This window comes from Chrysemys picta, chromosome 4 (assembly GCF_011386835.1).
Source record: "Chrysemys picta bellii isolate R12L10 chromosome 4, ASM1138683v2, whole genome shotgun sequence".
Classification (NCBI taxonomy): Eukaryota; Metazoa; Chordata; order Testudines; family Emydidae; genus Chrysemys; species Chrysemys picta.
In genome coordinates, this window is record NC_088794.1 from 144,529,887 (window position 1) to 144,544,248 (window position 14,362).

Sequence of the window (14,362 nt, forward strand, 5' to 3'; positions counted from 1 at the left end):
AGCTCCTGTCTGCTGTGTGAACAGAGAGAAGATATTATATGTGAAACCACTGCCTTAATCCAAAGGGCTTGCATCACTTTAAAGTGGAAGGAGAGCATTAGCTAATATATTTATATTTTAACTGCTGCGCTTAACAATGGAATGAAAGAAAAGTGTTAGCAGAGGTCAAGCATTGTTTGAATGTGTTGCAAATGGTTTCCCAGGGAAACAGCAAATCAGTACTCATAGCCTGCTGCAGCATCTCCAGAACAACACTAGATTCCAGCCATAGCCGAGTGTTTACTATTGTACTGGGGACCAAAAGCAATGCAGAGGCTAAAGACGAAGTGAGTATACGTCTTAGGAGAACAATTTAAAAGGATGAAGAAACATTCAGCGAGAGTGGCACCATTAGCATCTTACAGTGTTTCTGAATTAAATTCACCTATACCGGACGGTAAATGCTCTTTTACTGCATATCTACCCTTAGGGATGCAATTAGTTTACATGCTACTCTTGTTCTTTTCCAATTTATATATCTGATAGTTTTTAAAAAGTAACTGAAGCCTTTAAATATTTCTAGCACTTTATTTCCTTTTGTATTTTAAAATGAGCGCAGTCAGAAATGTCTAGTTTTTCAATATGCAACTGGTATGGGAACAATTTTAGGTGGAGAAACTAATATTAAAATGAGGCAGAACTGAAAAAGTTGGTTTGCTTTTGTTTTCACTGTTAGAAAAGGTACAAAATTTAGCTCTGGGCTAGCTTCCCCAGTTGTCCGTAGTCTTTATGTACCATGCTCGAGATTTAGCCCTACGTTTTAAACATTGTAATGTGTGGCACTAACTTCCTATGCTTGTTGTCTCTTGACTTAAGATAGAAGAGACAGTAATAGTTCCTTTACGCTGGTCCCCTTCCCCTTATTTGTTAGAACAGTAGCGGATATGAACAACTGCATAATACACATATGCTACAGAATAGCAATTGTGTGTGGGGGGGAAATGTTTCCTATGTTATTGAATTGAGATGACAACCTAACATAAAGTGACTCAGGAATGCTCATTTTCATTCCCTGCTGAGTGCTAACTTCACGTCACTTATTGCTCAGCGTTACCGGTGATCGCTGTACATTAGCTGGTGATATAGATAAAAAGCTTGGAACATAAAATATATAACACTGTATTTCTGGGTATAAATTAAAAAAAGGTTTGAAAAAGCCTTTGCTATTGCTCAAGTTCATTTTATTTGAATATATGTCCATAGGAATTCCAAGCTTTAAGTACTTTCTTTCTCTCGAGTTTACTATATTTGAATTTAAAATATCTCAAAGAGCAGAGGAGTTCTTTCAAAAGTTGCTTACTATTTGTGGCATGTTGTTAAGGATGCTCTTGCTGTAGTGTTGTGAGAGGCATTGTGTCTCTGGTTTGATTTTTGTGGCTCCTGCTAGCAATGGAAATGTTATTACTTTGCATTGTATGTTAAATTCTGTACTTTGTTCACGATGAAAAGAAAATGATGGCACTTTTTCAAATACTGTATAGTGCCTATCAACAAAAGCATGATAGCAGTGTGACTTCAAGTTCCTGAATCTATAAGGACACGACTGGCTAAATTTCAGGTGGGACTAGTTTCCTATACGAGCGCAACTATTTTAGAAATCATCCATTGCACTTTGGCTTGGGCATAGGTGTGATATGTGACATTAATATTTACACAGTATGTTTGCAGCTGGTCTAGTTACATTTGTTTCTTTTCCGATAAAAGACTTAAAGAAAATCAAAAGTGCAGCTAGAGATGAGTTCTTATGTCGATCCTCTCTGTGGTCTCGTGGCACCTGATTTAAAGAAGTGCTAAATGTTAATTCCTATATTCAACCGCTGGTAAGTGTCTTGCTTTAAAGAAATGGTATTCAAATTATAATCATTCAGCTCAGTTAACTCACCATCACCGCTGGTGAGCTGCTATTGTTGGTTCTTGTTGTTATTTGAAATGTGGCAGCACCTAGGAGCACCGGCCATGGCTAAGGCCCCCATTGTGTTTAGGTGCTGTACAAACCCAGAACAAAAAAGTCCCTGCCCCAAAGAGCTTACAAATGAAGTATGTGACAAGAGATGGTGTCACGGCGTGTGGAGGAATCAGGGCCCTGCACCCCCCCCCCCCACTTCCTGCGATTCACCGTGACTCTCAGCCAGCCAGTAAAACAGAAGGTTTATTAGACGACAGGAACACAGTCCCAAGCAGGGCTTGTAGGTACAACCAGGACCCCTCAGCCAGGTCCCTCTGGGGGGCAAGGAGCTTAGACCCCAGACTTGGGGTTCCCTGCCTCTTCCCAGCCAGCCCAAAACTGAAACCAAAAACCCCTCCAGCCGGCTCTCTCCCCCTCCTTCTCTCCCCCTCTCCCTTTGTCCAGTTTCTCAGGCAAAGGTGTCGACTCGCCCCACCCCCCTTCCTGGCTCAGGTTACAGGCTCAGGTACCGTCTCTCACCTAAAGTCATCCCCTGCTCTCCCATCCCCCATGCAGACAGTCCCAGTAAAACTAAACGACATTCCCAGGTCAATCCACCCCGCTCCCTACTGCGTCACAGATGGTTCCCGAAAGGTTGCCACAGTCAAAACGCTGTGAAGAATACCAGGTCCAAGGGCCAGTCTTCACCTTATCCGGACACTGGTCTGCAGCCCCTGGGGCACAGGAATGTCTGTAGTCCACCTGAGGTTGCACTGGCCCACTTCCACAGAGAAGAAGAAAACCCAGCTGTTTAAATAAGAATAAAAGGCTGTGGACTATGGGGAAGTGGCCGGATGGCAGAATTTATCATTTCAGACAGGTCAAGGATGGAAGCATTTGTCCTACAGATGAAACTAGCAAGGCAGAACAAAAATCAAAGCTCTTGCTAGCTCATATATTAAATGCAAATACGTGCAGCCAGATTCACAGGTCTGCAAAGATTCCAGCTGACCTTTCCAAAGATTCCTCAAGGAGGTGGGCACCTGACTTCAAATGCATGAGTTTTGGGGGCCTGACTCCCTTAGGCTCCTCTGGAAAATCCCAGCCTCAGACTGGTCAGACCTTGTTTGACAAGTGATGACACCATCATAAAGAATTATTTAGTTGTGACTTACCATGTATGAAGACTCAGAATTACCATTTTCAGCAACAACATGGAACCTGCCAAGAGATTTGCTTGTCTCTGTCCAATTCCTAGGGATAGGTGTTCACATAGCAAATAGCCACAGGCAGCCATTTTTGCAACCTTACTGGCAGGGCCGGCTCCAGGCACCAGCTGAGCAAGCTGGTGCTTGGGGCGGCAGATTGTTGGAGGCGGCATTCTGCCCAATCCTAGGGCGGCACGGCCGCTTTTTTTTGTTTTTGTTTGTTTGTTCTTGTTCCGGTCCGGCCGCCCTGTAGGGGGCGGCAGCGCGGAGAACCAGAGCACCCTGCAGGGCAGTCCTCCTCCTTCCCTCGCCGCCGACCAGAGCGGAGCCCTCGTGGCAGGCGGCAGGAGGTGGCGCAGCGGGAGGGGCCGGGTGGCAGCGCCCCTGCTGTAGCCCTGGCCGCCCCCTTCTCTCTCTCTCTCGCCCGCTCCCTCCCTCTCCCCCCCCCCAGCCGGTCCCCCTGCACCCGTGCTCCAGCCGCGCCGCAGGATTTTTTTTTGCTTTGCCGTTCTGGCTGCCCTGGGGGTTTTTTTGGTTTTTTTTGCGTGGGGCGGCCAAAAAGCCAGAGCCGGCCCTGCTTACTGGGAGCCTCAGTAGAGGCCGAGGATTGAATTAGCAGGGTGGCTGAGCTGTTCTTGAGAGGTGATCTTTGGGTAGTGAGGCATGTGGGTGGGGGAGCAGATATACACGTGCATAGTGGCCGATGGAGCTATACCTCTTTTGTGGATAAACAGAGACTGGAGTGTCTGTAGTTTTCCGTCCAGTACCTTTCTTGATCAGTAACCAACCAGAGATCATAATCAAATCTAAACGATACCTCAACCACACCCACAAATACCAACTTGTATTATGTCCCTCCTTTCCCAAAAGTCTGAGGAAAGTGAGGCCTTTCCCAAAAGAAATGGCAGAGATTTTTCCTATCTGTATAAATCCCCCTGTGACAAGAGGGTCTGGTACCAATAGTGAAAAATTCTATTAGGGATCACCCTCTAAAAACAGCAGAGTTGTCTGAGACTGTCTTTTGGCCTGGGAATCCCCAGTGACAGAAACCTCTTCCAAACCCTCCGCGCACACAATGAAATTTGAAGGGACGTTCGTTCTCACCATTGGACAGTCTGAAATTTCACATGGACTTCCTTTGGGTTGTGAAAGCCTTGGGGTGGCAGGGAGTGCCACATGAATCCTTTTAATGATGTTCCCCTCTACTGACCAGCATGGAGGGAAACAAAGCAGCAACAAAGATGGAAAGAAAGAAAGGTGCTGGATATGGTCTGAGAGGACAGGCGTTGCAAGTCTGAAAGCTCCCTTGTCTGTCTTTCCCCCCACCAGTTACTTTGAAAGAGTAACATGTGGAAGACACTCTATGGGGATTTAGGCTTGGGGCATGGTCAGCCAAAGGGGTGAACCAAGGAGCAGTTGCTCTACTACATAGAATGCTCTCTGGGAAAAGAAACTAAGGCAGCCTCAAATCTTTCTGAGCGGTGGGTGCTCAGCAGCTCTGGAAACATGCCCGAAGTGCCTCAAGTTGGGAACCCCAAACTAGGGGCTGCTTTTGAAAACATTGGCCTTAATCTCAGGCACTTTATCATAGAGTTTGATGCTGGTCTGGCAGCATTAATAGGCCAGGGTGAGGCTAGGAGCATGCAGCGTGGTGAGAGAGCAAATGGTAGCAGAGTACATGAGCCGGTCATGCTGCCTGGGATTGTGTGGAGGAACTTCTACTCCGTGTCTCTCATGTGGAATCTGCAGGGTTGAGACCTGAGAATTCCTGGGGAGCCACCTAGAACTGGTTACAGGACGACCTTTCTGTTTCGGGACAGCTTTCAGGGTTTTGAAATGTTTTGTTCCAATGTGGCATGAAAGCAAACACTTCAGATGTTTTCATGAAGCAGTGTAAAAATGTCCATCTCTGGAGCAAAACCAGCAAGTTTTCAGTTCTGGTGTCACCTCAGAAACTTTCTCGCTGAAATCTGTACATCTCCACAACACATTTCTGCTTCAGCGCAACAGCCTATTTCAGTGAAAATGTACTGAGCAGCTCTAGCACTACCCACTCGGTCTGCACAGCTGGTCGTGCCTCCCCAGACGTCCATGGGAAGGAAATATTAGCAAAGTTTTGATGTTTTTCTGGTTGTCTCAGAATACCACTTACGCATTTTACAGGGTGCTGGGAAATAATGGATTGGCCCTTCCATTGGCCCTTCTCTGTCTGTAAAATGAGGATAAGAATAGTTCATTTATCCCACCCTTTGATTTGTCTGTTTATGTCACAAGTTAGGCAAAGATCCCTACTGGGACTTTAACACATGCTTACAGTTAAACCCAGGCTTAATCCTGTCATGAATTGGAACCCTAGATTGATTGTGTGTGTAGCAGGATGATCCGATGACCAGCTGTCCTAGTGGTCAGGTTTCTGCCGGCCTAGTCATCCCAGAGGGAGGCCCAGCTGTGGCCTCAGTCACCCCTGCATGCTCCAGTTGCTCCCACAGAGATTCTGCTATTACATATGCCTCCTCCACATCCCTATCATAGAGTCATGCTGCTTGGACTTTCCCTACCAATGGCTGCACAGGAATTTGTCCTCTAAGAGGATCAATCATGGTGCAGAAGAGATGCCACACAAAGGATAATGCAGCCTGTGGCTGTGTTAACTTCTGAGTGAATTCTTCCTGGGATGGGCAGAGGGCATGGCTGCGTGTCTCTTTGAGCCCTACCCTGCAGCCAGCTTCCTTCCCAGCCACGGATTCCTGACCCCCTGGAGAGCCCTCTCCCAAGAGGAGATCTGTACACACAGCTTCTCCTTTGCATGGGGAGTGCTTGGGGCAAAGGTGGAAACATTAGGGTCCTGAATAGAACTGTTTTAACTGAAGCACTATCGCAACTAAATATGGAGTTTTGTCAAAATCAATTTTTTTCATAGGAAAAATGTAGCTTTTGAAAAAAAAATTTTATGGGGAAAATTCAAAATGGAATGTTCCACTTTGAACTGACATTTTGGAATGTTGACATATTTAAACAAAATGTTTTGATTGGATGTGTCGTTTGTTTGTTTCAATTTTTCCAAATCAAAATTTTTCAGAACGTTTTGTTCCATGAAAATTTTTGATGTGTGTGTGTGTGTGTGTCCTGTTTTGAGACAAAAACAAGGTTCACAGGTTTTCCAAACAGCTCTAGTCCTGAGTATGGATCGCGTGATTCAGTCTAATGCTTCTAAATCCAAGATTAGCTCAATACTACAATAATTGTATGGCCCAATTCAACTCCCATTTAAGTCAATACAAGCCTTTCCACTGAGCTGGGTCAAGACCAAAGTCTAAGTACTCTAAAATGTATCATTCTCCATCACTGAGAGAATTAAAAAAAAAAAAAAAGCCAATTATTTCAAAATGCAGCATTTCATTCTCCATCTGCCAACCCCACAGCAGGAATTATCTCATAAACATTATTCCTGGGGCTCTGCTGATACTTTCATTGATGCTGGTGCATATAGCTTTTTATTTTTGGTGTCATACAAATGGAAGTTATTGCTGTTTAAAGAGAAACAGTGCTATTCATTGGAGTACGGTTCAAATGAGAGTGAGGAAGAATCTGTTTGGCTAGTGGAGAAGGACAAAATTAACAAGAGAAAGATCATATATTTTCAAGCTTCTAATGGGGCTTTAAATAACAAGATAAAAGTACAATTATGAACTAAATACCATGTGAGCTAAGAGTAATGGAGCATGGACTTGAATAGGGATTTGTTTTTTTGCAAGCTTTGCCTCCTCTTGCGACATTTCCGGTGAAGGGCCTGATCTAAAGCCTGCAGAAGTCAGTGCAAAGAGTCCCGTTGTGGTTTGGATCGGGCACAAGATGAAGAGCTCCACACTCACACAAGGGTTAATGTCTGACACATGCCCTTCAGATTTCCATGTTTGCAAAGGGCACATGCACTTAGGACCAACGTGCCCTTAGGACCAGGTTTTTCTAAGTCATCCCATTGCACATGTATGTAGACGTCTGTAGGCAGAGTTACTGCAGTGGCACTCAGAGGTTGGGAAATTGAACATGCAGTCAGTAGTGTAGAAACTACACATCCAAATGAGCCGTAGCTTCATCCAGTGGCTTCAGTGAGGGATTGGGGGTTGGGATACCAGGATTCTAGTCAAGAGTTTACCACTGACACATCATGTGGCCTTGGTCAAATCACTTAACATCTGTTTCTTAGTTTCCCTATCTGTAATGTGTGAATAATAATAGCCACCTATTTACCTACTTCCTATGGGGGCTGTGAGGATTAAATAAGGTTTTAAAAAGTGATTTAAATGTATTAAGTACGTGCATTAAATGCTAAATATTATTAGTAACTTGGTGCATATATTCATGCTTTGTGCACAGACGTCTAGCTCCTTTCTTTCCCAATTTGGCCCTGCATGTAAAAATGTTACACCTTATGTTGCTGGGGTTTTAAAGGCTGCAAGGGAGTTTTTAAAAGTTTACTTCAATAGAGGATGCAGAGGATGGTGCAGTGATTAGGACCCTAGCCTGGGTTTTGGAAGAATCTGGGTTCAATTTCCTGATCTGCCATAGATCTTCCGTGTGACCTTGGGCAAGTCACTTAACCTCTCTGTGCCTCAGCTCTCCATCTGTAAAATGGGGATAATTGATGTAATAGGCATCACAGAAACTTGGTAGAACACTTATATCAACGGGACACAGTAATACCGGGATACAAAATATATAGGAATGACAGAGTAGGTTGCGCTGTTGGAGGAGTGGCACTATATGTGAACAAAAGGATAGAGTCATATATAGTAAAAATGTTAATGAATCAAACTGTACCAGAGAATCTCTATGGATAGAAATTCCATGTTTGAATAATAAGAATATAGAAATAGACTACTGACCATCTGAGCAGGATGGTTATGGTGACTGTGAAATGTAGGCCAAAAAAGAATTTGAAAAGCTACTGGCAAAAGACACAAAATTAATTTTAAGTACGTCAGCAGCAGGAACTCTGCCAATAAATGTGACCACTGGACAATCGAGGTGCTAAAGGAGCATTCAAAGAAGACAAGGCCATTGTGGAGAAGCTAAATTAATTCTTTGCTTCAGTCTTTACAGCAGAGCATGTGAGGGAGATTGTCATACCTGAGCTATTCTTTTTAGGTGACAGATCTGAGAAACTGTCCCGGATTGAGGTGTCAATAGAGGAGGTTTTGGGACAAATTGATAAATTAAACAGTAGTAAGTCACCAGGGCCAGATATTATTCATTCAAGAGTTCTGAAGGAACTCTTACATGAAATTGCAGAACTACTAACTGTGGTATGTAACATATCGCTTAAATCAGCCTCTGTACCATAAGACTGGAAGATAGCTCATGTAACGCTGATTTTTTTTTAAAGACTCCAGAGGTAATCCTGGCAATTACAGACTCGTAAGCCTAACTTCAGGACCAGGCAAATTGGTTGAAACTATACTAAAGAACAGAATTTTATCAGACACATAGATGAACATGATATGTTGGGGAAGAATCATGGCTCACTAATCTACTAGAATTCTTTGGGGGGATCAACAAGCATGTGGACAAGGGTGATCTGGTGAATATAGTGTACTTGGACTTTCAGAAAGCCTTTGAAAGGGTCTCTCACCAAAGGCTGTTAAGCAAAGTAAGCTGTCATGGGATAAGAGGGAAGGTCCTCTCATGGATCAGTAACTAGATAAAAGATAGGAAACAAAGGGTAGGAATAAATGGTCAGTTTTCACAGTGGATAGAGGTAAATAGCTGGGTTCCCCAAGGATCTGTAGTGGGACAAGTGCTGTTCAATATATTCATAAAAGATCTGGAAAAAGTGGCTAACAGTGATGTGGCAAAGTTTACAGATGATACAAGAGTACTCAAAATAGTTAAGTCCAAAGCTGACAGCAAAGAGTTACAAAGGAGTCTCACAGAACTGGCTGAGAGGCAAGAGGGATAGCTCAGTGGTTTGAGCATTGGCCTGCTAAACCCAGGGTTGTGAGCTCAATCCTTGAGGGGGCCACTTAGAGGTCTGGGGCAAAATCAGTACTTGGTCCTGCTGGTGAAGGCAGGGGGTTGGACTCAATAACCTTTCAGGGTCCCTTCCAGTTCTATGAGATAGGTGTATCTCCATATATTTTATTTACTGGGCAACAAAATGGCAGATGAAATTCAGTGTTGCTAAATGCAAAGTAATGCACATTGGAAAACATAATCCCAACTATACATACAAAATGATGGGGTCTACGTTAGCTGTTACCACTCAAGAAAGAGATCTTGGCGTCATTGTGGATAGTTCTCTGAAAACATCTCCTCACTGTGCAGCGGCAGTCAAAAAAGCGAACAGAATGTTGGGAATCATTAGGAAAGGGATAGATAATAAGACAGAAAATATCTTAATGCCACTATATAAATCCATGATTTGCCCACACCTTGAATACTGCATGCAGTTCTGGATGCCCCATCTCAAAAAAGATATTTCATTGCATGGGGGCTATCCAATGACCAATTCTGCCGAGTTCTTTTGAAAATTCTGACAATAATTTGCACTTATTTAACACCCAGAATCAGAGGACCTCAAAGCACTTGAGACAAGCAGGTGTGTATTATTATCCCTGTTTTACAGAAATGGTAATTTAGGTGCAGAGAGGTAAAGTGACTTGTCCAAGATCACACAGCGAGCTAGTTGTAGAGTCAGCGATAGAATGTAGGATACCTCACCCACAGTCCTTTCCTTTGAAATTAGACTATGCTGCCGCCCTGTTCATTTCATAACCGAAACAGGAAGACATGTATCAATTGTAGGGGGTTCATTGTTAATTATGTATAAAGTTGCAGTCTTTTGATTTCCAAATGAATGGTTGTTTGTGGCCGATGATGAGATAATTGGCCGGAATTGTGGATGGATGTTACTATTTTTACCCGCTCTTGATAATAGTGAAACGTGGCCTAGCAGAGACATGCCACACTCCATCTTTGAGCAATTTGTTTTTCATTAAAATCTGCAAATCTTTTTTGTTTGTTTTTTCCTTAGGAAAAATAAATGATGTAACCTTTCCTTCCTCTTCAAAAGTGAAACCCCTCAAACCAAGCAAACCACTAATAAAAAGTGCATCACTCTGAAGGGAAATATATCTGTAACTGTAACATATTTTTTCCCGTTAGTGTTCCTGGTGTCTCAGAAGTGGCCTATTCAGATATACTACCAAGCTGTGGCATATTTAAATATACCAAGACTGAGCTATGCGCAGTCTTTTCTTTAATGAATAGAAGAATAAATGTAGACCTCAAATCAGTGTAACATCATGCAGTCTGCAAAAATTACTGATGTTCCTCCTTGAAATTTTGCTCCCTTTTGACTTTTTGTCACTATAACACACACATGGAACTGAATCAAAATGCTGGATCTGAACACACCCAAACTTGGGGAAGGTTTGACCCTAGATCTGAACTTCATGGGCAAATTTTGCGTTCAGATACACCAATGTAAGTACAGAATTATTTGGCTGAGTTACTCTGGATTCACTGATGGGAGGATTTAGCCCTGTTTCTGGCCCCTATCGCTGTAACAGGATAAACCCCAGATCTGAACCACTCACAGCACTGACATTGTCTCCTCTCTGACCAATGCAGATGGCTCCTATCCCCATAATAAAACCCCATATCTGAGCTCTCTCAGTCTTTTTGAAGTTTGGGTTCAGATCCAAACCTTGTAGCTCAGAGCATTCGTTAATTCCTAGAAATGCCATTGTTTTTACTGGCTATGCTATTTGTCCAGGATAGGTAGGGTATGTATAATAGAAATGCTGAGTGATAGAGGCAAGTGAGAGGAGAAGAGAATGGAGTGGGGCTTTTTCGTGTCAATTTTTGTGTCCCCCAATTGTGCTAACAGGAATTTGGCTAACAAGCCAAATCCTTTATGAAAATAAAATCTTAAAGCCACAACAGCTAATGATATTTTGTTGCTTTAAAATGGACAGAATACACTATCCTCACTTTCCCCTGGAGCATTACAACTCAGAGCTTTTTGGGGTTTCTTTGCCCGGGCCATGTATAGTCCATGGTTCCCTGGCCACAGAATTCACTTCTTCCTCTCTCTATTGCTGCAGAATTATGCACCAGAATCTTAACTTTCATTTTAAAAAATGTGTCTAGCCTTCCTGGTTGTGCAAATAACTCTGGAACTGTAAACCGGAGTATAACCAATGCAGTAATGTCTTCCTGAGTCTGCAGACAGCCTGAAACAAGAATTCTGTGATGTATGAGCTGCTCTTGTGTCTCAACAGGTGCTGCAAACTCTGACAGCAAAAGATTAAAATTGAAATGGCATTTCATTGCTAATCACTTTAGCAGAAACATCCAAATAATGTACTTATCCCCCTCAATCAAAAACTGCCTTCTATACCGCCCCATGTGTCAAAACCCGCCAGTTGTTTTTGTGACAACTTCTCTGATGCAAATAGGCTTTGTCAATACAAAGACAATGCTTTGGTGATGCAAAAGTCTGCGGCATATTGAAAACTGAAGATCTGGGAATAGTGTAAACTAAATGGATTTCAATACAGAATAAGTAAAACGGAGCTACTGTATGGATGCATTATTAATTTTTATATTAAATTAATGGAAAACCTTAATTTTTAAACGTGATGACGCTGCCATAGTTTTTTTTCAGTCTGTTCCATCTGTGTGCAGCCCAATCCCGGGTCCTTTTCGCACCGTTTGGTTCAGCTTGCCACAGAGCACACACTAAATTATTTGTTCGGAACCAATTGTGTAAAATAGGCCCTGTGTATTTATTTACTTTCTGGATTATTGCAGTATTTTAGTTGTGAAGGACATGAGACTGCTCTGCAACATTTATGAATACTATATGCTCTATATGCATCTGTTTTGAGGAGGGTAACTGTATGAAAACATGGGGTTGATTCAAGGCAAGAAAGAGTATAATGGCTTCAGATAGCCACCCATTGGTCAACACTTCAAACACCCTTCAGGGTCCATTAGCTTTGAGGTTCTACCTCTGATCACCTGCAGAGCTCACCAGCCTAGCTTGCCAAGGGAAAGGATCCCAGGTTGTAAACACAGGAGAACCAAATGCCTGAGACAAAGGACGTCTGGGGGGATAAAAGTGACACTCGTGGGCAGTTGTTGGGAGAGACAATGAAGAGATACCACAAGCCTTGAGGTAAGGTAGGCACGTGCATAGACCTTTTCTTGTTTTAAAAACCTTTCGCTCTTTTGCTATCCTTTGTTCGTACTGTTAAGAAAAGGAAAAGTGCCTGGTCACTGTATACGCCACTGGTCAGAGCTCCCAAGAAGAAGGCTTGCAGCCAGTGATGAACCCAGTCAGACTCGCTAGGTAAGCACAATTGATCCTCAGCGTACTATAACCTGGGATCCGGTGGGGGAATCTCAGAATTCCATCCCAGGAGGTGCACGAGGCCTGAGGGCTAAGGCCGGTGCACTCTGAGAGACCAGAGAAGGAGGCAAAGATGTAGCTAGCTCTGTAACCATGACACCGGTATCTTCAAATTCTAAGCAAATAATAGGTGATTCTAGGCTGACCCAATATGTTTCCAGTGGCAGATACTCTCGAGGATGCTAGGGGAATGGAGTCAACCCATCCCACTGACCTACCTTGCCTTCCAGAATTGTTTTTGTAGCTCACTGGTATGGAAATGCTGCTCCATTTTTTACATAACACTTCTGTTATTCCTAGTCTGCCTAGACTGGGGGAGGTTGGCAAGTTTGTTTGTTATAGTAGACACTGGAACATACTGTACCGAACAGACCTGCAGATGTGTCACAAAGATGTTTTTATATTTAGTGCTTCAATGGGTTTTGAAGCTAGAAGGGGAGCGCTACAGTGCCAAACAGATCAATACCCATTTGCACAGTAATACAGACTCTCTCTACTAACTTTGGGTGTGATTCCTCCCTGGGTTTCCCACTTGCATTGGGAGGGGGTAAATTAGCATACCCCTCTTCAGCGCTCAGTGAGCATTATTGACTGACATGTGCGGGGTGGGTGAAGCCATGACTCTGCTCACGCTCTCCTCACTTGTATCTGCTCCAGAGCTCCTACTTTCCCAATCCCTCTGTCCAGGATCTTCAATCTGGGCATAGTGTATGTGGGTGCATCGAGGGCATAGAGGGGGGATTTATTCCCTCTTATTGTTGTAGCAGGGTACAATCTCTGAGATTTAATCTACAAGCTCTTAGATGTAAGCCTCTGGTGTAAGAGACCCATCCTGCAATTACAACAAGGAGTCTGGTGGCACCTTAAAGACTAACAGATTTATTTGGGCATAAGCTTTCGTGGGTAAAAACCTCACTTCTTCTGCAATTGTCACTCACATGAGCAATCCAATTAATTACATACTCATGTATGGGACACAATTGAACGGAGCAGCAAGTTTTGGATTTACTGCTGTTCTTGGAAATTCATGAATGGCAGAATACAAAAGGAATCCACAAAGGAATCAATCAGCTAATTAAGATCATACACTAACCATTTGCTTACTTGAATAATCAAAGCAGATTATTAAATTATGCTCTTGCTAGCTCTATGCGGTCCCATGATGTCACTTCCTGTTCTCCCGTGTCTTATTTGTTAAACCCGCTTGTGGGTTTATGTATTGTCATCAAATTATATTATATTATAAGCTTTTTGAGGTGGGAGACGTGTCGTACTGCAAGAAATGCTGTCTTGCAGCATTTCTGCTGTTTGCGAGATTGGCCCCAATATCTATTACGATAAATGGTTAAAATAAATCGCCAAATTCTGTGCAAAATACAGACTCATTCTAAACCGATGGTTCATCTAATGTAAGGCCATGGGCCAAATTCATCCCTGGTGTTACTCGGCTGTATTCTGATGAAGTCGGGTAAGGGTTTGGTACACAGTAAATGACAGATAATGCAATGGTTGCCTGTAGCTTATGTAAAGTAATCATGTAAGAATGGATTTGCTAGGCAGAGTGTATGGACAATTACACTAACTCCATGTTCTCCTTTGAAAAACTGCTTTTCACCGAGTGAAACCAAAAGTCAGAGGTGTGGAGGGTGAGCCGAACATGACAGAATACAGCTTTCTGCTTCACTGCTTGTCTCTATGAATCTTACCTCCTGTCCATAACCAACAGCACTTGCAACAGAGAGGCCATGTCTAGGGAGAGAAATCACGTGTGGGAGGAAAAGCCTCGGAAAAGTCACTGAAACTAAGCACAAG

At 43.1% G+C, this 14,362-nt stretch overlaps 1 protein-coding gene across 2 annotated transcripts in view; it reads left to right on the forward strand.

Moving 5' to 3' along the window:
• SLC35F4 (solute carrier family 35 member F4) overlaps positions 1-14,362 on the forward strand; it is a 182,198-nt gene that overhangs the window by 122,960 nt on the left and 44,876 nt on the right. Inside the window, exon 1 of one of the 2 annotated variants that reach the window (XM_008170940.4) lies at positions 247-436. The exons of the other annotated variant lie outside the window; for it this stretch is intronic. Within the exon in view, the coding sequence (XP_008169162.1) occupies positions 361-436 (76 nt within the window). The 5' untranslated portion in view covers positions 247-360. Of the gene's footprint in view, positions 1-246; positions 437-14,362 lie in introns of those variants that run through there. 2 annotated transcript variants of the gene reach the window in all.